A 22,646-nucleotide genomic window follows, 5' to 3' on the forward strand; every position below is an offset into this window, starting at 1 on the left:
AAAAAACAAAAAAAAAAAAAAAAAAAAAAAAAAATTCTGTCTGATTTTTAAGAACTCATTCACACACAAAATAGCAACATTAAAGACCAACCAAAGAAAAATGAATTCTCTTTTTAGGTGAAAAAAAATCAAGCTAAAAAAAGTTCAAATAACATAAAAGATACATACCCCACATTCTGCTATATCCCTGTATTTTCCAAAATGAAGAACCTATGACCAAAACAAACAAAAAGTATTATATATATAGATATACATACATACATACACACACACACACAATATTACAAATTATAAACAGAAAATCTCAAGAAGAAAGCAACACATACCCGTGCTTTTGTGTTCTGGTTAACCGTCTCATAAACACCCATGTAAAACTCAGGGTCAAACATATCCTGAATCATGCAACGAAACTTGACAAAGCTGTTAGGCTTCAAATAATGAAGGGGAACTTCATTCAATGATGGTACCTTCAGAGAAAACAAACAAGCAAGTCAGCAAAGTTGTCATCTGTAACTGTTAAGCACACACACATTCAAAATCTAGCCCTGTTCCTGTGATAACACTTGTCCATAACGGGATGCTTTCCTTTCCAAAAGCATGCATAGCCTCCCGGCCTGCCTACTTTATTTTCTGTCTCTTCTTTCCCTTCTTTTGAGACAGACTTTTTGTAGCTCAGAATGGTCTGGAACTCACTAATAGCAGAGGCTAGCCCCAAACTTGTCATCCTTCTGTGTCTCCCCAGATTACAGACGTCACCTCTTACAAAGGACTCCGGAATCCTCTCAATCAACAGAAAGGCATGCACCTTATGAGTCCTCTGAACATTAGCACATGCTTCTAGGCGGGAACAGAACATAGGTGACAGCTACTAGACAGTTCACCAGGAAGGAGCAGGCATTTACTGCCACCTAGAGGCACAACACAAGCATCAGCGCAAAGCCTTGCAATGAGGATGCACTGAGGACAGGAGCTGCACTCACTAAACCACTTCTCCTCACATTGGGGTGGGGGTGGGGTCTATTCTGCTGAGAGAAACTATAGCCAGCCAACTCACCCATTTAGGAGCATTATTTTCCTTCAGCTTTTCCTTGAAGTATTCTATAACTTTCTTCTCCCAGTCGGGATTAACTCCATTTTGGGCTGAAAGAGAAATATGATCATCAAAGTACAACAAAGACCAAGAGATTATGTTCAAGTCAATACCATGTAAGCTTAGTAGTTAATACAAGTGCAACTGGGACAGCCACAGGCATTCAAGGAGCTTCCCTGCTGGACGCTGGGTACCACAAACCCAGGCTGCTGGCCCCATGGCTCTCCAGCACTAACAACTGAGAGCCAACACCTGTGGAATATGTGGTTTACCTGGACCAGCACAAGGTACAGTAGATCAAACATTCAGCCCAAGCTATTTTATTTATGGTAATATACTCTGAATTGGAAAGCGGTGAGATTTTTAAATCACACTTACTTACTTAGTGTGTGTATGTGCACACACACATGCAAGGAGGCCAGAGAACAATTTGCCAGAGTTGGTTTCTGAGGATCTAACTAAGGGAATCTGGCAATAATTAGAAGCTTTTAACCTACATAAACAGTATAAAGAACACCTATATCGGGGGCTGGAGAGATGACTCAGTAGATACGAGCACTGACTGCTCTTCCAGAGGACCTGAGTTCAATTTCCAGCACCCACATGGCAGCTCACAACTGTCTGTAACTCCAGTTCCTGGGGATCTGACACCTTCACACCAATGCACATAGAATAAATTTAAATAAATTATTAAAAAAAGAACACCTATCTTTGCTCCGTCTGTCTTATCATTTGTTTGATCATCACAAGTCTTTTCTAACCCATTTAAGTTGTATGCATTATGTACACTTGCCTTCTAAATATTTCAGTGTGTTTCTTCAGATTGTCGTAAGTTTAAACAGCTGTAATAATACTTTAAATACTTTTTAAAAGATTTATTTTTGAATTCTGTGTATCTGTGTGTAGGTATGTCCTTGAGCACAGGTGCCTGAAGAGGCCATAAGAGGGCATCATATCTCCTTGACATAGAATTACAATCAGCTGTGAATTACCTAAGTAAGAGCTGGGAACTAAATCTGGATCCTCTGCAGGAGCAGTAGGTGCTCTTAAACACGGAGACATCTCTGCAGGCCCTGATACAACCAACCATGTATGTCGCAATGTCAGTTAATCCTTTCCTTGAGCTGGGTGGGGAGAACCCCAGTCTTTAATCCCAGCAGTTGGGAGGTAAAGGTAGGTGGATCTCTATAAATTCAAGGTCTGCCTCCGCACCACCACCACTCGACCATTTGAGGAGGCAAATGCACAGGAAGCATGACTAAAATAAAGTGCAATTACCATGCTAAAACCTAAAGTTCCATGTCACCAAAACACCAGAAAACTAAGCTTTTTGCCTGATCTTCCAAGAAGCCAGGAGAAAAGCACAGGCAAATTCTCCAACCAACCAGTTTGAACTGGCCTGGCATTCAGTTTCTCTCATCATATTCATTTTTCTCTTTAAAGATTTATTTATTATGAACAGCCAGTGCTCTTAACTACTGAGCCGTCTCTCCAGCCCCCTCATCGTATTCTTTATACCAGTGGCCTTAGGCCTCCAAACACTCATCAGTTGTTTCTCAATTGTCCAGTCCTGCTGCCCACCTGCCAAGGGAAACACCTTGGAAACGAACAATCTATTTCCCTGTTTCTGCTCTCTTTAGGCTTCCTATAAAATTCAACAAATTCTTCTCCTCAGCCTATCAAAATCTTAACTGTCTAATGGAATATAAAGTGTTGCCCAATCCTAGAATTCTAAACATAACAACATAACAAAAATTAAGATCAATAAACTAAAGTACTTTTTTCTTTTGACACCGGTAACCATACCATATCAGTTATGTTGGGTTGCCTGACTCTAGAATCAAAAATAAGGCCAAATAAGGTCTTTAATCTGGGCTATGAATGTAGGTCAGTGGCAGGGTACTTGTCTAATACACAAGGTCTCAGTCTAACTCTCAATACTAGAAAGTGGGAGAAATCCTATGAAGGTGTGAATGACACGGCTGGGACCTCAGCATTCGGGAGGTGGCAGCAGGAGGATCAGGAGTTCAGGGTTCCTCAGTTATATAGTGAGTATAAATAAGGCCTGCCTCAGTTACATGAGCCAATATCAAATGAAATAAAAACAAAACAGGAAAAAGAAAAACCTTGAAATTTTAATTCTGTCCTTCAACACCCCCATTGTACTGCCATGTAAATGATGGTCTATCCTTCTAGCAGTGCTAAAAGGCGGGATGTCCCAAAGACATAAGAGGCTCATCACCCAAAGTGGCAGCCAGTTCTCCACTCCACATACAGTATATCTTCAGCTCTTACAATGAGTAAGCCATCTGCAGGAGCAGCTTACAGGTGGTGAAAAGACCAAACAGTTATCGACAGGATATAGCTAACTCCCCTAGCGCACATGTCTGGCAAGCCTTTTTATTTACCACATGGTTGCTCTAAATAGATGCCAAATAAGAGGAATTTGATTCTAATTGTGATGGAGCTGAGTCTGTCAGAAACACAAAAACCTTGCGTTCGCAGTTTCCAAACATTTTCCCTTAACTGGGCCACACTTGACGACCGTAGTTCAATCCCTGGGACCTACATGAGGGAAGGAGAGAAGTGGCCTCCACACGTGCACCACCCATTTACACACATACAATTCAATTAGAAATGAAGAACAAAACAACCTGGGTGTCCTACTCCAGGTTTTGTTCTTAGATCTATGACCAACTGAGTTGATTTCTATGTAAAGTATGAGGTTTAGGTTGAGATTTCTATTTTTGCGTATAGTTTCAGTTTTGCTTCAAAGGATATCCTTATGGGGCTGGAGATATGGCTCAGAGGTTAAGAGCATTGCCTGTTCTTCCAAAGGTCCTGAGTTCAATTCTCAGCAACCACATGATGGTTCACAACCATCTGTAATGGGGCCTGCAGGCATACACAGACAGAATTTTGTATACATAATAAATAAATAAATAAAAAAGCCAAAGCCGGGCAATGGTGGCGCACGCCTTTAATCCCAGCACTCGGGAGGCAGAGGCAGGTGGATCTCTGTGAGTTTGAGACCAGCCTGGTCTACAGAGCTAGTTCCAGGACAGGCTCCAGAGCCACAGAGAAACCCTGTCTCGGAAAAAAAGAAAAAAAAAAAAAAAGCCAAAAGACCAGATAAAATTAAAAAAAAAAAAAAAGAATATCCTTACACCTGGTGGGCACATGCCTTTAATCCCAGCACTCAGGAGGAGGAGGTAGGCTGCTGGGATAATCTTTTTGTACATGATGTACAGATGTGTTTCTGCCCTTCCTCACCTGCTTAAGGTACCTTCTGACTGGTTTAATAACGAACCAGAGCAGAAAGGTCATAGCTAGGCAGAAGCGGATAAACAGGACATTCGGGGACAGATAGGAACCAGAGAAAGAAATCTGGTAGGGGGTGGGGAGATTTGCCAGCTAGATGCAGAGAAGCTGGATGTAAGTACTGAGCCATGTGGAAGAGCGTAGATTAATATAAATGGCCTAATTTAAGTTTTAAGAGCTAGCTGCGAACAAGCATATTTTAAGGCCAAGCTTTCATAATTAATAATAAGTCATTATTTGGGAGGACTCCAGTAGGCGGATCTCTATGAGTTCAAGGCCAACCTGGTCTAAAAAGCAAGTTTCTAGACAATCAAAGCTATACAGAGAAACCCTATCTCAAAAAAAAAAAATCCTTTATTCATTAGATTACCCTGTGTTCCTTTGTGAAGGAAGAAAGGAAGGAGGGAAAGGAAGGAGGGAAGAAGGAAGGAAGGAGGAAGGAAGGAGGAAGGAAGGAGGGAGGGAGGGAGGGAGGGAAGAGAGGGAGGGGAAAGGAAGAAAGGAGGGAGTGAGGGAAGGAGGAGGAGGAGGGAAGGAAGGAAGGAAGGACGGTAGGTAACAGAGATAGATCCTAAAAACATTTTGCTAAAGGGAGATTTAAGCAGACAAAACAGGATGGTTCCACTTAACATGGGAACTAGACCAGGCCAGTTCCTAAAGACAGACAGCACAGTGGAGACTAGTGAGACGCTGGAGGGGAGGGAACGTAGGTTGGATTGTTTGTGACTACGGTACACAGAATGCCCTGGCAGTGCTTACTCCCCATATCTGAAGTCCAAACCCAGCAACCCTGAAACAAATTATCAAGGAGGGCAACTGAGGAGGAATGTGTGACAAACTAGCTAGGTATCAGGTGGAGGAGGCGGTGAGTTCCAGCCCAGACTACAGTTATAACCTGTGTCAAAAAGTCAGAATGATAGCAAAATGGCACAATTTGTTGGTTTTAAACCATTTTAATGTAGGCAGACTCTTATGGGATGGGTGATGTGCTCATGCATTCATGTGTGTATGCACAGGTGTGCACATATGTGTAAGGGACAAATGACAACCCAGAGTGTTATTTGTCAAGCAGGCACTGTCCACTATTTTTTGGATAGGGTCTCTCACTGGCCTGAAACTTGCCAAGTAAGTAGGCTGGCTAGCGAGCAAACCACAGAGATTTGCCTCCTCCACTTCATCTCCCAGTGTAGAAACTAAGGACATGCACTCTAAACCCTGCGTTTATACAGGAGCTCTGGGATTGAACTCAGGTCATCATGCTTGTGAGCCAAGCATTTTCCCAACTGAGTGTTTCCCAGTTTCGTAGCCAGACTCAAAAACTCAGAAAGGGGCCAGGTGGTGGTGCATGCCTTTAATCCCAGCACACAGGAGGCAGAGGCAGGTGCGTCCTTGTGAGTTCAAGATCGACCTGCCTCTGCCTCCCAGGTGCTGGGATTAAAGGTTGAAGTTTCTTTTTAAACACACATACAACAATGTCTCTGGTTGTGCTTAGAAAACGTTCTCACATTTCCATTTTTGTTTGGCTGAAAATAATTTTAAGTTTCATAGAGACTTCTTTTTGATCTGTTGACTTTATGTTTTACAAGTGTGACATCTTTCTGATTTCCAACCCTCTTCCTGCATATTTCCCTTCCTAACTCAGAATGATTTATCTTGGCCAAAGTCACATGTGCACTTGGACAGTGCCTGTTCTGGGACTGGGAGGTGAGCACACTAAATGAGCTGCTTGGTTGATGGGCACTCTCAGACCTTTAGGAGCTCTACGAACTTTCCAGCTACTATGAGCAGCAGCAAACTCTTCAGCTGTGGCTGCATTTCCACACCCATCAGCTCAGCGGCATCTGCGTGAGCTCTGAAGCACATATGGTCATATCTTCTTGGTGAACAGACCCACCGTGAAGCTGTCTCTCATTCTCATCTAAGTCAGCTTTGAAAACTATTTTAAAGGGAGGCTCCTGGGCGGCACATGCCTTTACCCTCCAAAGGCAGAGGCAGAGGGAGCCCTGTGAGTTCTGGGCCAGCCTAGTCTACAGAGTGAGTTCCTGGACAGTCAGGGCTGTTGCACAGAGAAACCCTGCCGTGGTGAGTGAGTGGGTGAATGAGTGAGTGAGTGTGTGTGTTCAGAGGACAACTTTCAAGGGTCAATTCTCTCCTACTAAGTGGGTCCCAGGAATTGAACTCAGGTCATCAGGGATGGCAGCCAGCACCTTTATCCACTGAGCCAGCTTGCTGGCCAAAAGACCACCCTTTTTCTTTTCATTTTAAAAAGAAAGAATCTCAGTGTATAGTCCTGGCGGGCTTATAACTCACTCTTTAGACCAGGCTGGCCTTAAACTCGGAGAGCCACCTGTCTCTGCTTTCCAGATGCTGGGGTTAAAAATTGTTCACCAGCACATTTGACTTTTTCTATTTTTAAATTTTATTGCAATGCCGGGTGGTGGTGGCACACACCTTTAATCCCGGCACTCTAGCACTCGGGAGGCAGGCAGGTAAATCTCTGAGTTCGGGGCCGGCGTGGTCTACAAGAACTAGTTCCAGGACAGGCTCCAAAGCTACAGAAAAACCCGGCTCGAAAAACCACACACACACACACACACACACACACACTCACAAAATTTTATTAAAATATACTGAGTGGTGGTGAACACCTTTATAAACTTGTAATTGAAGCACTAGGGAGAGACAGAAGGATCAAGTTCAAGGTCATCCTTGGCTATTAACAAGTTCAGGGCAAACTTGCATTATGTGACAACTAGTCCCAAAAAGAAAAAAATGGAAAAAAAAAAGCCCAAGTATAGTGCTTGCAAAAGGACAGCCCAATGAAACAAAATAAATAACCTACAGGTTTACACCAACTCAACTTTCAAAGAAGCAATATACAAAGGAGAAAGCACTATAAGAATGATGTTGGAACAAATGAGTATCCCTGCAAAAAAAATTGAAATTTAGGCCCAAACTGTAAATCTGTTACAAAACTAATTTAAAATAGATCACAGAACTAAACAAAAAGAAAAGACTGTAAGATTATAAAACTCAAAGTATCACACAAAAGAAAACCTAGATAGACAAAAATTTGGCTAAAACTGTTCAAATAAAACACCAAAGACACACTCCACAAAAGAAAATAAGGATAAAACAGACTTACTACTTTTCTGTTCTATGATGGAAACTGTCAAAAAAAGAGACATGTATCCATGCATGTGCGTGCACTTTCGTGCGTACGTGTGTATACACACACACACACACACACACAGATTGAGAGTAAGCACTATAGCATAGCGATTATACAGAACACCAACCACATTACATGCAGATAAGAAAGTGTCCAAGCTAGCCGGGCGATGGTGGCGCACACCTTTAATCCCAGCACTCGGGAGGCAGAGGCAGACAGATCTCTGTGAGTTCGAGACCAGCCTGGTCTACAGAGCTAGTTCCAGGACAGGCTCCAAAGCCACAGAGAAACCCTGTCTCGAAAAACCAAAAAAAAAAAAAAAAAAAAAGAAAGTGTCCAAGCTGTTCCGTAAAAAGAACAAGTCCCGGGATGCAGGTCAGCAAAGAATGCTTTGCCTTGGCAGCCAGAGCTGTGAAGAGCAGCAGTTTTCATTCACTGCTGCGGCCGCTACAGCAGACAGCCTGGAGTCTGGCACTCGGCGAATGCATTCCTATCGCTCTACCCCAGCAATGCAGAGAAACTGTGGACTTTGGAGGGCACCATGTTAATGGAGGCTTTATATACATATATTTGGGGCAGGGCCTTGTGTGCAGAGATCACAGGACAAGTTTTTAAATAACTATTGATTTTATTTTATATGTAGGTGTGGTGCCTGAATGTATGTGTGGTACTGTGAGGGCTGGCAGAGGTCAGAAGAGGGCATTGGAGTTCATGGAACTGGAGTCACAGTTACTATGTATGTGGTTACTGGGAATCTAATCCGGGTCCAGAGGACAGCTCTAGAATTCATTCTGTCCTCCCACCTTTAGACTGGGTTCCAGGGATTGAATTCAAGCCATTCAGTTAGCACAGTGAGCCATTTCCTTGGCCTAATGAGAATCTCTCCATTGTGACAAATACACTTCTCTTTGGAAACGTTATCATTTGGAGGAAGGGAGGTCTTCCACAGAAATCTTCTACCTTTCATATCTCCTGTGAACTTAAAACAGCTCTAAATAAATTCTTCAAAATCATATACAAGTAACAAAACTAGAATGGATGGAAGCAGTCGTAAATGGCTGTAAAATCAAGTACTGGTTAGAATAATGGTTATAAGCAGTAACAGCAAAGGCTTAGCTGCCCCTCCCCCAGGATGCTAGAGATGGAATCCAGGGTCTCAAACATGGTGATCATATGCTCCACTAAGCTGTAGTCCTCAATCTCCACCCTCTCCCACCCAACCTATTTATTTAGAGTCTCACTGTGCTGCCCCGGCTGGCCTTGAAATTAGCATTCTTACTGCTTCCATCTTGAGGGCTGGGATTCCAGGTTATACGTGTATGAACCCAGAGGATAAGGGTTGTCATTTTTTGAAAAGGGGGTTTTGCTGACACAGGCTAAGATCTGAATTCAAATCACAAGTACACACAAAAAAGTTGGGTATGGCCATGGGAGCCTACAACCCTAACACGGGGTGTGGAGACAGGTAGGGTCAGGAACCGGCGAGTCAGCCCCTACAGCCAAAGCTGGAAGCTTTGGGTCTGGTAAAAGACCCTGCTTCAATATAATAAAATGGAGAATGATAGAGCAGGGTGTCCGATGCCATCCTCTGGTGTCTACTGGACATGTATGTACAGACACACACACAGACACAGACACCACTCCTCAACAACAAAATAGCACAAAGCCATAGCAGTCAAGAAGAACTGGCAAGGAGCAAGATCATAGAGACCACAGAGTAGAAATGGAGTTCAAAATAAAGCCACCCATGTAGGACCAACTGATATTTCAAGAAAGGTGCCAAAACTGTAATAAGGAAAAGATAGTCTCACCAACAAATAAGACTGGGAAAACTGGACAGCTATCAGTAAAAAGATCATTCACTATTAAAAAAAGGGGGCGATGGGCAAATATATGGACACCCCAAAATATGAGCAACCAAAAGGAGGATAAGTTACTTTATCAAAATTAAAAACTTACAGTGGGAAGCCTGGCACTGATGGTGCAGCCTTTAATCCCAGCACTTGGAGGCAGAGGCAGGCGGTTCTCTGAGTTCAAGGCCAGCTTGGTCTACAAGAGCTAGTTCCAGGACAGGCTCTAAAACTACAGCGAAACCCTGTCTCGAAAAACCAAAAACAAAACAAAAACTCATAGCCAGGATTGCTAAGGGGGAGAAAATTCTCTGTATCAAGCAAAAAGACCTGAGTTCAATTCCTGGCTTTGCTTGTGAACTAGAGAGAAGAAAACAAAATCCCACAATTCACAAGAAAAAGGGAAATTTACAAATTTTACCTACATAGTGAGTCTAACGCTGGCCTGGAATACATGAGATCTGGTTTTAAAAAGTAAGAAGGAAGAGGCTGGAACCAGATCAGTTGGTAGAGTGGTTGCCTAGCATGCACACCGCCAGCCTGGAATACACGAAATGCTGCCTCACCTACTCATTGGCTGCAAAGGACTTAAACAGATGGTCTAGAATGCAGTTACGTAGCTCAGGCTGATCTCAGACAGACCTGCAGCAAACCAAACTTTATTCCAAGTGCTAAGATTACAGGCATGGGACCACACCCAGATTCTCAACAGACATGTCTTCCGAGAGTATACCAAAATGGCAATATACACACACAAGGTATTATTTATTATTGGAGAAATTTATTTTCTTTTCTTTTTTTTTTTTTAGACCAGGCTGGCCTCGAACTCACAGAGATCCGCCTGCCTCTGCCTCCCGAGTGCTGGGATTAAAGGCGTGCACCACCACCAGCGAGAATTATTTTCTTAAAAAAAAAAATTTAAAAAATAAAAATCCCAACAGCGTGTTCACTTCAGCAGCACATATACTAAAACTGGAACAATACAGAGATTAGCATGGCCCATGTACAAGGATGACATTCAAATTTGTTGTGTTCCATATTTAAAGGGGAAAAAAACAGCAGCATATACCTTTACTCCTACCCAAATGACTATCACGAACAAGAAATTAAGCAGTAAGAAAAGATCTGGAGACATCAGAATGCATGTGTCTTAGTGTTTCTATTGCTGTGATAAACACAGGAACAAAAGTAACTTGGGGAGGAAAAGGTTTAATTCATCTTACTGATGGCACTCCATCATCCAGGAAGTCAGGTCAGAAACTCAAGGCAGAAGTCGATTCAGAGACCATTAAGGAGTGAATGAATAAACAAAAATCTTTAAAATTATTCCTTAATTTGTAAGTGAGTGTTTTGCCTACATCCATGTTTCTGTACCACATATATGCCTGGTGTCGTGGAGCACAAAAGAAAGCATCTCAGCCCCTGGAACTGGGGTTACAGACAGGTGTGAACTGCCACACGAGTACTGTGAATCCAACTTGGGCCCTCTGGAAGAGCATCTAGTCACCAGTACCTAAACAAAATCGTTTACAATCATATACAGAAGGAAATTATTTTCAGTCACAAAAAGAAATTCATGCTCAAACACGGATAAAACATGAAAATATTCTAAATGAAAGAAAGCAGCCCCTAAGACTACATGTTATGACTCTACTTAAATAAAAAGTGTCCAGAGTATGTTTAGGATGGTAACTGCTAAAGCACTGGAGGTGTGTTTGGCTGTGTGTGTGTGAGTGTGCGCACACGTGTGCAATTCTTTTGGGATGATGGAAATGACAGTGGTGCTGGTTGTACAACATTATAAAAATACCAAAGAAACAGGCTGGGAAGATGGCTCAGGGGTTAAGAGCACTGGTTGCTCACCCAGGTGTCCTTTGTTCAATTCCCAGCAACCAAATGGTTGCTCACAAATATCTATAATGAGATCTGGTGCCCTCTCTGACATGCGGGCTTACATGTAAAAAGGAAGGAAGGAAGGAAGGAAGAAAGATTGGGTGCTCTGTGAGAGTAGCAAGTGCTTAAAAAATCTGGACAGTGGTGGTGCACTCCTTTAATCCCAGCCCTTGGGAGGCAGAGGCAGGTGAAAGCTGTGAGTTCAAGGCCAGCTTGGTCTATAGAGTAAGTTCCAGGACAGACTCCAAAGCTACACAGAGGAACCCTGTCTTGAAAAATTGAAAACCAAAATAAATAAATAAATTTAAAAAAATATTTAAAACAAACAAGCAAAAAAAGGTCAGAAACCAAAACCTATATACATCAGTGTATATTTGTCTATATTGTATGCATTAATTCATAAAGACTTGTATATAAAAATGTTTTTAAAAATTAAAAATTATATAGATATAATAAGCAAACACAAAAAAAAAACCCACCAAAATAACAACAAGAAAAAAAGCCAAATGTTGTGGAATACTATTTTAACTAGGCATTTGTCCACTTTGCCTGCCTAAGGCACCTAACTGATCTAATAAAAAGATGAACAACCGATAGGTAGGCAGGGTGCTGGCAGGCAGAAAGAATGAGAAAGAGGAGGAAAGAACAAGGGAGAAAGAGAGGCACCCACCCAGGGCCATAAGCCAGGCAGTCGCCAGCCACGGGAAGCAGAGAACCCAGAGGTGGTGGTGCACGCCTGATTTCTGTGAGTTCAAGGCCAGTCTGGTCCACAAGAGTTAGTTCCAGGGCAGGCACCAAAGCTGCACAAGAAAAAAGAAGCAGTGAAAGTAAGATATACAAAAGGAAAGAAAGGTAAAAAGCCCTGAGGCAAAACAGATAAAGAGAAAGGGGTTGAATTATAAGAGCTTGCAAAAAGGGGCTGGAGAGATGGCTCAGTGGTTAAGAGCATTGCCTGCTCTTCCAAAGGTCCTGAGTTCAATTCCCAGCAACCACATGGTGGCTCACGACCATCTGTAAGGAGGTCTGGTGCCCTCTTCTGGCCTGCAGACATACACAGACAGAATATTGTATACACAATTAAAAAAAAAAAAAAAAAAGCTTGCAAAAAGTGAGCCTAAGCTAAGGCCAAATCAAATATTCACAGCTAGTAAGTCTCCGTGTCATAATCTGGGAGCTGGTTGATGGTCCGAAAGAAAGTCTGTTACACCCAAACAAACAAACAAAAAATGCTAGCGATGGCTTAGTGGTTCAGGTTGCTTACTGCCAAGCCCAATGACCCGAGTCTGATCACCGGAACCCAGACAGTAGCAGGAAAAGAACCAACTCCTACAGGTTGTCCTCTGACCTCTACACATGTACTGTGGCACTCCTGTGCCCATAAACCACCCCCTTTCAGACAAAATTAAAAATCATTAAATACCTATTTATATAATTTAGTAGTTATTAAACCTAAGGCTCCACATAATACCAATAACACTCAGCTATATCCTCAGGTTTTTTATCTTGAGACAGATTTTCATTGGTTTGCCAGACAGGCCTTATATCACCAGGTCAAACATATATGCCTAAATTGCAAATTTTATGTGAATTATATCTGAATAAAAATGTTTTGGCACCCTCAAAACACTAGAAAGCAAGAACAGTTGAAAGTTTCCAGCTCAACCTGGGTCAGGCTTGATACTACAAATCTTTAATCCCAGCACTTGGTAGGCAGAGGCAAGTATATGGATTTCTTGTGAGGACTGCCTGGTCTACATAGTAAGTAAAACCCTGTTTAAAAAAAAAAAAATCAAATGATAAAAGGAGTTTCACTCAACAGGAGAACAGAACTTACTTAACAGGTATGTATTGGCCATTTAAGCACATGATTTTATTAGAACTTAAATATGCATTTTGCCATGGTTGCTCAATTCACTCCTCTGAGACTCTCCCCGCCGTTAAGGCAGGCCTCAAGAGACGTGACTATCCCACGAACTCTTACAGCCATCAGAGTTGTCAGTAATCATGGGGTAACAGTCGACTCTATGCTGGGCCAAGAAGAGAGAAAATCTAGAATTGGGGACAAAGGTAGGTGTGGGCTGGAACTGAGAACAAGTGAATCTGTGGGCTATGGAGAAGAAAAACAGCAAGTTAAAACACAAAATTGAGTGTCCTTGAGAGAGCTGCCTGAACTTCCTCTTCCTAAACCTAGGGCCTGATTCTGCTCAGTTCCTCAAAACACCCAGGTCCCTTCCCACAGTCTTGGGGCTCTAGCCTTACCATAATTAGTGTTTAGTGCCTACCGAGAGCAGAGTGGTAGAGAGAGGAGCTCCAAGCTGGCCTCAGACACTGACTGTGAACTGCCTGGGTTCACGGTGAATACACGGTGAATACAAAATCAGACTGGATCTCACTGGATCTCATCACTGCTTAGAATGCTTGAAAAGACCAGTGATCAGACACTCAGGCTTCCCCTCCTTTACAGGCTTGTCAGCCTTGAACATTAGATTCAACCAAGACACCAAATTAAGCCAACACTAAAACACCCTCGAGAGGAGGCAGCTGTAGGCAGCATGAAATGAAGCGGTCGTGTGGCCAGTGAGATGGCTCCCTGGACAAGACCGCTCGCACGCTTGCTGTCGAGCCTGATGACCAAACACTGGAACCACACGGGACAGAAAGAACTAATCCCCAAAAGCTGTATTCTGGTCTTCACATGCATGTGTGTGCACACAGTCTTCCCCCCTCCCTCCCTATGGATAGGAGAGGTGGCACGTGCCTTTAGTCCCAGCTACTTAGAAGCTGAAGGAGTTGGATGCCAGTCTGACAAGATCTGGTCTCAAAGTATGAATGGTTAATAATCCAAATTGTTACTACAGGGGAAGAGTGATCAGGCATGGTGATACATGCCTCCCAGCACATGGAGGCCAGAAACAGCATTGGTTAGAGTGAGCTGGAGGTCAACCTGAGCTCCACAAACACTGACTCAAAAAAAAAAAACAACAAGAAAATAAATGAAAAATGAGGAAAACTAGAGTAAAAAACATTCCCTAGCACCCACAGAGAAAGACTCACAACTGCCTGTAACTTCTACTATCCAAAGGCACCTATACATGTACATATATCCTTGGAGAAATATACAAGTAGATATAAAAACACCTCAGAAGACATTTAGATAAAAGCCAGAAGTGATAGTACATGCTTAGAATCCCAGAAGTTGGAAGGCTCAAGACCAGCCTGGGTTAGGTGGTGGGTACCAGAGAAGAAAAAAGTAAATAGATCACATACTAAGGTAATAATATACCACGTTCAATGGAAGTTTGGGTGTAGAGGGGTATGCTTGTAACCTCCGCACTGAGGCTGAAGCAGAAGGATGGGGCTGGGGCTACCTAAAGAAACTAAAACTCAAGGGGGAAAAGTCTCTAGAAGCGACTGACAGCCACTGGTTCCAGTACAGCAGAGAAGCTATACTAGAAACAAGAAAGGAGGCTGTCGCAGAGGACCACAGATCCTGGGCTATGACAACAGTGTTGAAGATGAAGATTTCTGGACAGGGTCAAGAGATATTTAGTAAATCTAAAGCTGATACAACACACTGACCAAAGCTGGGTGTGGTGGTACAAGAAATATTTAATAATTAAAGCTGATACAATATTCTGACAGAAACTGGGTGTGGAGGCACATGCCTGTAATACCAGCATTTAGGTGGTGAGGCAGATGAAGTCTAAGGGCAGCCTGAGCTACACAGTGAGTTCAAGGCTAGCCCGGACTCCACAGCAAGATCCCAACTAAGAGCACAGGCTTGCGGCTAGGGAGATGGTTCTGGAGTTAAGATGGAGACCTGCTCTTTCAGAGGACCTGATTTGGTTCCCAAACACTCATGTTGGGAGCCCACAATAGCCTGTAACTTCAGTTTGTTTTGCATGTGGAGGGAGGGGTTCCAATACCACTGGCTTCTAGGGGCAACTCCACTCACAGGCACAGATCCACACACTAACACACAGACACAGTTAAAAATAAGTCTAAGATTCTACAACTCTGCAGCCTCTTACAGTCTCTACCCACAAGAAGCTAATAAGCATCTGAAAAGTAGTAACAACAAGGAATTTAACCTTTAATTTTGTGTAATTTTCACTAATTTAAGTAAGTGGCTGCTGTATCAGACAACACAGTTCTGGATTAGTCACCTAATTTAAGATATATGACAGGATAAGAAATTTGTCTAACAATATACACCAGGACATTCAGAATGCCGAAATAAATTCCCTAAGATGGGAAGATGTTCAAGACATACTAAGAAGGGCTGGAGAGATGGCTCAGAGGTTAAGAGCATTGCCTGCTCTTCCAAAGGTCCTGAGTTCAATTCCCAGTAACCCACATGGTGGCAGATGGACCTCAGTGAGTTCGAGGCCAGCCGGACCTACAGAGCTAGTGCCAGGACAGCCAGGACTCTTACACAAAGAAACCCTGTCCCCCCAAAAAGCAAAAATAAATATATAAATATGAAAACATATATCAAGATAACATAAACATCGCATCTTTCAATTTTAAGAAGCTCTAGAACAGGGTATAATGGCCACAACTGTAGTTCCGCAGTTTGGAGACAGGAGAACGCTCTCCTTCACTATACAAAGAACCAGTCAATGTCCTTCCATTTGCTTTCCATTCAATATGCAAAATACTGTAGTATTTATAACCAAAGTATGGGTTTTCCTGCACTATGAAAAGATGCGTGACCTTAGGATCACACTTAAGGAACAAAATATGACAGAAATATATCTAATAGGGGGCTGGAGAGATGGCTCAGTGGTTAAGAGCATTGCCTGAGTTCAATTCCCGGCAACCACATGGTGGCTCACAACCATTTGTAATGATGTCTGGTGCCCCCTTGTGGCCTGCACACACACAGACAGAATATTGTATACTAAATAAATAAATAAATTTTTTTTTAAAGAAAAAAAAGAAATATATCTAATAGTATTATATTTAAAACCACTTTATCCCTACAGCAGTCCAGGGTACTGGAATATTTCTCTGGCTGGGCAAGGTGGTCAGCTAGTGATGCCAGCACTCCATAGGCTGAGGCAGCTATGAGCCCCAGGCCAGCCTGGGCTAGAGATCCTGTCTCAAAGAAATGGGAAGAGAATTCGAAAACAGTCATGGGTGAACTTAACCCTTTTATGTCCCAAACCTTCAACTATGGAAGGATTTGTCCTAAAGCGTGTCTGTGCCATTTGCACCTTCAGCCAGTAGGGAATCGGATCCTCACTCGCCATCTGGGAGTCATTATTATTCTCAACACCAATTGTTGGGTTCAATATTTTGAACTTCAATTACTAGCGTTAAGTGAAAGAACACCCCCCCCCCCCCCGCTTTTTAAGAGATAGGTTCTCACCTTATAGGGTAGTCTCCCCCCCAAAAAAAATGAAAAAAAAAATATAGGGTAGTCTCAAGCTAGCAATTAGGCCTGTCTTCCAGGTGCCAGAATCACAGGTAAGACGCCTATTCCCTTTGAAAACCACCCTAGATTGCTACATAGGAATCTGCTTCTCTCGGCCTGCAGTGTACCCAGACCAGCCGGCAGGCCAGGCATGCATTCTCCCATTGAGCACATCCCATGCCCATGTTTTAGTCTTTCCTGGGGTTACACACTCCCCCTCTTCATCAGATTCTGAGTTTTCTGACTACAGTCCTTCTATCTGCGGCTTTATAGTTTCACCCTGGGAAACAACAGGGTTGGTTAGAATTCTAGGCAGAATAAACGGTTGCTGCGGGAGCATGGAGGCCCTACTACAGGAAACTTCCCACGGAGAAAGGTGGCACAGGGCTGAGAGCCCAGCACTTAGGACGCTGAGGCAAGAGAAACGACAGGAGTTCAACTAGCCTGGGCTATACGATGAGTCCCGGGCCAGTCTGCAGCTGTCTAGGAGAAATCGGTTACGGGCTGCTGAGGACCATAGCTTCTTACTAACCCTTCGCTAACACGTCAGGGTGCGTGTGTAGGGACTGAACCCAGGGCCTTTGCACATGCTAACTATGGACTTTACAATGAAATACCCCTCTGCCCCCTCACTATGTTTTAAACGATACGAGAGAATCCCACAGCCCTTTAATGCCATGCAAGTCAAATGCTGCCGATCTGTCAGTGGTTTCGAGTCAAGTCTTGACTCCGTCGTCCCTGAGCAAAACGAAAATAGGGATGAGAGTGGGAATCGGAAGGTCTAGTTAACTACAAGAGTAACGACGACAATGACAGCTAACATTTACTCCCGCTTGCCTGCAGCACTCCCGGCTCGCGCTCGGGAGAAACGCTTGTAAACAGCTGAGTATCTCTCGCTAGCCCCCGCAGGGGCACGCGAGCGGGCCACAAAGCCGGCGCGTTCTAAAGTCAACAGGACAGAAAAACGAGGCATTGCCACCTATCTCGAGGGGGACATGTGGAAACAGGGGCACAATGAACTTCTGCGCGATGGATCGAGCACCCAACACACACACACCCCCCACACACACCGGAAGTTTTGAAATATCCTGCGGGCTCCCACAGGCAGAGTGGCTTCCCTCCGCCGCCGCTCTCGGAGCACTCGGTGGGCAAGGGGACCTCTCCGCGCCTGCAGCACCCGGGCTAGGTAGGCCACCAGCCAGGAGCCAGGCCGTCAATCACAGCCAGCGCTCGCAACTAGGTCCCCCGCCGCCCGCCAGCGGGAGCCGGGCAGCGGGCAGGTGGTGGCACCTGCGGCCGCGACCCGAGAGGGCTGTCCCCGGCTCGGCTGCCAGGCCCAGGGCCCCGCGATCACCTCGGCGGTGATCCCTCGGGCCGTCGTCCCGGTGGCGGCCGCGCCACAGGCCCGGCCACGCCAACTCGCTCGCCGCGCGCCACTCACCGAAGAAGCCCTGCACGATGCCGAGCGGGTGGCTCAGCCAGTCTTCTCCACAGGGCATGGCGCTGAGAGCCGGGGCCAGCGCGGCCCGTGCGGCGCTTCTCCGTGGGCCGAGCGCGCTCGGAACCCGGCGGCTCCTCGGGGGCTCGTCCGCGCCCTCCCACGCGCGGGGCGTCGCGAGCCGCGGGCCTCCGGGAGACGCTGCCGCGGTGACGAGCGCCTCGGAGCTGCTGACCCGTGGCAGGAGCGGCGCAGTGGTCCCCACCTCCACTTCTCACAATGGCGGGAAATCGCGGCCACCGACCGCGCAGCCTGCGACCTGGGTGGAGTTCGGGAGGGAGGGGCGGCGGGAGCGTGCTGCGCAGTCCCGGAGGGGAGGGAGTGGGCGGGGCGGGGCGGCCATTTTGGAGACGGGTAGAGACCGGGCAGTGGCGCGGCCGCCATCTTTGAGATGGGCACAGGGAAGAGACTGGCCTGTGCAAAGTGGTCACCGTGAGAGCGCGTTGATGGGAAACCCCACCAAGCTACCTCATTGGCCCAAAGTGTGCGTCCCTGCGGAAGGATCAAATGGCACAAGCTAGCTAACCCAGGTCATCATGTCTGAACAAAATTAAGGGGTGAAACTCTATTTGGTGTCCGCTAACCTGATTTCTCTGTGACTTAATTTTTTTTTCATCTGTCTGGCGCTAGAATTCTATGGCACCCTGCCCAAAATCCTATGTAAGAACTTGTCCCCAGCTCAATGAGTTCTTCCCGAACGATTTAATTAAGGAGGCTTTTAAATCAAGGAGACATTGCATGCAGGCTTTGTGGGTATCTCGGTATTGCAGAGGAACTGGTTCCTCATGGAGAAACAAGTACTCAGAACTCTCTTCTGGCCCACTTTAGTTTCTGACCTGAAAACACGCAAGTGAGCGTCTACCTCCAACCTGGCAACTAGGTGTTGGGAATATTTCCTAAGCGAGCTCTCTGACGACGCAAAAATTCCCAATCAAGCCAAATCAGTGGCAGGATACTCTTAGAGGGCCGACTCAGAAGGGCAACGCCTTTAGCCAGGGAATTTAGGAATTGTCCAAGTTTTCACAAACCATTTCCCCACTATATGGGATTTACCTCAGAAAACCCTGGTTTCATCACCCTATCACTATACCTACTTGATCAAAAAAAAAAAAAAGAAAAGTGATCTGAATGGAATCTAGAAAGTAGATGGCTGAAGAATAAGAACTGCCCAGTGGTAGAGCACTCGCCTGGCGTGCAAGAGGCCCTGGGTTTAATCCCGTCCCTAGCAAGAGATAAACAGAGACAGCCAGACTGAACCCAGAGACCTCCATAGAGCTGTAGGGAAAAGAAAGCCTGCCGCTCTGCCTTTCTTGGTTCCCTGCTCTTAACAGCACACAGGTTGTTGAGGGAAAGCTGACAGGCGTTGTCTTTAAATTCCAGCACTTGGGAGATGCTGGCAAGGAAGATCAGGTGTTCACAGTCAGCCTTGGCTACATACCCGGTTTGAAGCCAGCTTGAGCTACATATAACCCTGTCTCATAAAAAGAAAAAAGTTTGCTGGGCGGTGGTGGCCTATGCCTTTTAATCCCAGCACTCAGGAGGCATAGGCAGGCGGATCTCTGTGAGTTCGAGGCCAGCCTGGTCTACAGAGCTAGTTCCAGGACAGGCTCCAAAGCTACAGAGAAACCCTGTCTCGGAAAAAAAAAAAATTAAAAAAAGTTTATGAACATGAGTACCACAAGTTTATGAACAACCAGGGAAAAATAACTTAAAGTGGCTTATAATTTGGGCTGTCTAGCAGTCATCCACAGAGAGCAATAAATTTGTAGAGAAATGACAGGAAGAAAGTGGTTTTCAGTTCTCAAAGGCCACAAATCAAAATACGAAAGACGGATTATAGTTTAGCAATGTGTGAAATCTTTCCAGTTCTGGTTTGATAAAGATCTAAAGTTCTCGCTGGCAATTTGCTTCTGTATTAACTGATAGGAAGCGAAGGGGAGGAAGGACACCTTGGAAACCCATGTCCTGTTTTGATACAGACAGTGGGAGGGCGGGAGTATATATATGATTCTGCTCGGTTGCCTTTAACTCAAGGTAATCTTTATGCCAAAATATCATGATTTTGGAGGGCTTCCTGACTTGCTTCAGGGTGAAAGAGGTAATTTGGACTTGGCATCTCAATATGACTCTACATCCGGTATTGTGAGTTGAGAAACTAACAAGGCTCGGACAATGTTGTCCCCATAGGCTCATAAGTTTGAATCATGGTCTCTAGTTGGTGGAACTGTTTAGAAAGGGTTAAGAGGTGTGGTCTTGTTGTAGGAGATGTGTCCTGGGGGCAGACTTTGGAATGTTGTGGAAAATTTGTTTTGTTTTTCAAGATAGGGTTTCTCTGTAGCTTTGGAGCCTGTCTTGGAACTAGCTCTTATAGACCAGACTGTCTTCGAACTCACAGAGATCCGCCTGCCCCTGCTTCCCGTGTGCTGGGATTAAAAGCATGTACCACCACTGCTCGGCATGGAATATTACTTTAACTATGTAAAGATGTGTTACATTTGTATATGCTGCTTTTGTTCAATGCCTGCCTGTGGCACCTGATTGGTCTACTAAAAAGCTGAATGGATGATGACTAGGCAGTGGAAGGATAGGCAGGGCTGGTGGCAGAGAGAATAGGTAGTAGGAGGAGTCAGGCTAGAGAGAGAGGAGAGAGAACGAGGGAGAGAGACTCCTGGAACCAGCCAGCCAGACACTGAGTAGGACATACCACATGAAGAAAGGTAAAAAACCCCGAGGCAGAACATAGATGAAGACAAACAGGTTAGTTTGAGTTTCAATAGCTAGTTGAACAAGCATAAGATAAGGTCAAGCATTCATAACGATTATTAAGTCTCCGTATCATGATTTGGGAGCTTCAGAAACCTCCCACCATTCCCAGTGGGCCCCCTCTGCCTTCTGCTTTCCGATCCTGACGTGAGACCTCAGCTGGTCCTGTCGCCATGCCCCGCCGCCGTCATGGACTCTGACCCTCTGGAGCCATAAGCCCAATGAAAAGCGTTCTTTCATGAATTGTCTTGGTCACGGTGTTTTCTCACAACAGAAAAATAACTAAGACAGATGATATCACCACCTCATTCATTCATTAGTTCATCCAGTAGAGAGAGTAGTCACTCTCGGAACTGAATGAGGAAATTTCGTATTTGAGCTTTGAGTCTCATAATGTAAAAATTAAAGCTATGTTCTAAGATACCTGGCTATAGAGATTTTTATTCATTTATTTATATCATTATAGCCCAGGTTTCCTTGAAACTCTCTGTGTAGCCCAGGCTGAGCTACATCTTCAGTCCCTGTCGGTGGACACTTTTTTGTTGGGGGTGGGGGATTTAAGACAAGGTTTCTCTGTGTAACCCTGGCTGTCCTGGAACTCTGCTTGTGTCTCTGCCTCCTGAGTACTGGGATTGAAGGTGTGAGCCACCACCGCATCAATGGACTCTTAATCCGATGGTGTTACTGGGAGGAGTGGAGTCCACGAAAGGGAACCGGATAGAAGACCACTGCAGACATGACATTGAAGGGTATATCTTGTTCTGAGCCCTTTTTGGTCTTTTTTTACTCTCCTTAATTATTATTTAGCTTTTCTTTCTTCCTTTTGTGGTCTAACATTTTTTTTTTAAAGATCATATGGTGAGAGCCGGGCAGTGGTGACACACGCCTTTAATCCCAGCACTTGGGAGTCAGAGGCAGGCAGACCTCTGTGAGTTCGAGGCCAGCCTGGTCTACAAGAGCTAGTTCCAGGACAGCTAGGACTGTTTCACAGAGAAACCCTGCCTCGAAAACAAACAAACAAATAAAAATCTCAAAGTGATAGTTTTGGAATTTGGGTTTTTCTGAGGTGAGCAAGCTGTCCGCGAAGTTGTCCCTTCACTTATAAAGAGACCGAGGAATTAATTTTTAGGTTTTGATTTTAGTTTTTCTTTCTCAGGGAAGCTTTTTTTTTTTTTTATCACTTCAGGCTGAGTAAGTTCTATGCTAATGGTCTGATGGAGAGAGATATATGTTCTCTTCTCATGGACTATTTAGACCTCTGTCCCCTGATGATGTCAGTGTTTCAGGAAGCACACTTAAGAAGTCTGCAGGTTATTGTTATTATGTGTTTAGTTGATTGTTTTGCCAGACTGTAAATCCACCCCCCCCCCCCAAAGGAAGGATCTCAAGTCTGTTTCCTACATCTCTCTGGTGTACAGTATGGTGACAGAAGAATCTTCTTGACCAGCTTCTAGCAGCTTTAGGCCATGTTACCTATGATTCACCCAAAGGCATTCTCAATACTGCTCTCCCCATTTCCAGGCCCCCGATAAAATGCTTGTCTAAAGAAGCTCAAAACTCTCAAAATTTACGTGTTTTTTTTTTTTTTTTTTTTTTTTTTTTTTTTTTTTTTTTTTTTTTTTTTTTTTTTTTTTTTTTTT

General features: G+C 44.5%; 1 protein-coding gene and 1 non-coding gene across 2 annotated transcripts in view; one reads left to right on the forward strand and one right to left on the reverse strand.

Annotated features, from left to right (window-relative positions):
* Positions 1 to 18,516, reverse strand: part of Mcmbp (minichromosome maintenance complex binding protein) — a 46,813-nt gene extending 28,297 nt beyond the window's left edge. Inside the window, exons 1-4 of the mRNA XM_050165953.1 lie at positions 18,187 to 18,516; positions 1,055 to 1,140; positions 327 to 467; positions 169 to 210 (exon numbers count right to left, since the gene is read on the reverse strand). Coding sequence (XP_050021910.1) covers positions 169 to 210; positions 327 to 467; positions 1,055 to 1,140; positions 18,187 to 18,244 — 327 coding nt within the window. The 5' untranslated portion in view covers positions 18,245 to 18,516. The remainder of the gene's footprint in view (positions 1 to 168; positions 211 to 326; positions 468 to 1,054; positions 1,141 to 18,186) is intronic.
* On the forward strand, positions 10,376 to 10,477 carry LOC126515993 (U6 spliceosomal RNA). The gene has a single exon (XR_007595974.1). It is a non-coding gene; the product is annotated as a U6 spliceosomal RNA (small nuclear RNA).
* Positions 18,517 to 22,646: the final 4,130 nt, after the last annotated feature.

Source organism: Alexandromys fortis, unplaced genomic scaffold (genome assembly GCF_014885135.2).
Source record: "Alexandromys fortis isolate MF-2015 unplaced genomic scaffold, M_Fortis_MF-2015_v1.1 scaffold_146, whole genome shotgun sequence".
NCBI lineage: Eukaryota > Metazoa > Chordata > Mammalia > Rodentia > Cricetidae > Alexandromys > Alexandromys fortis.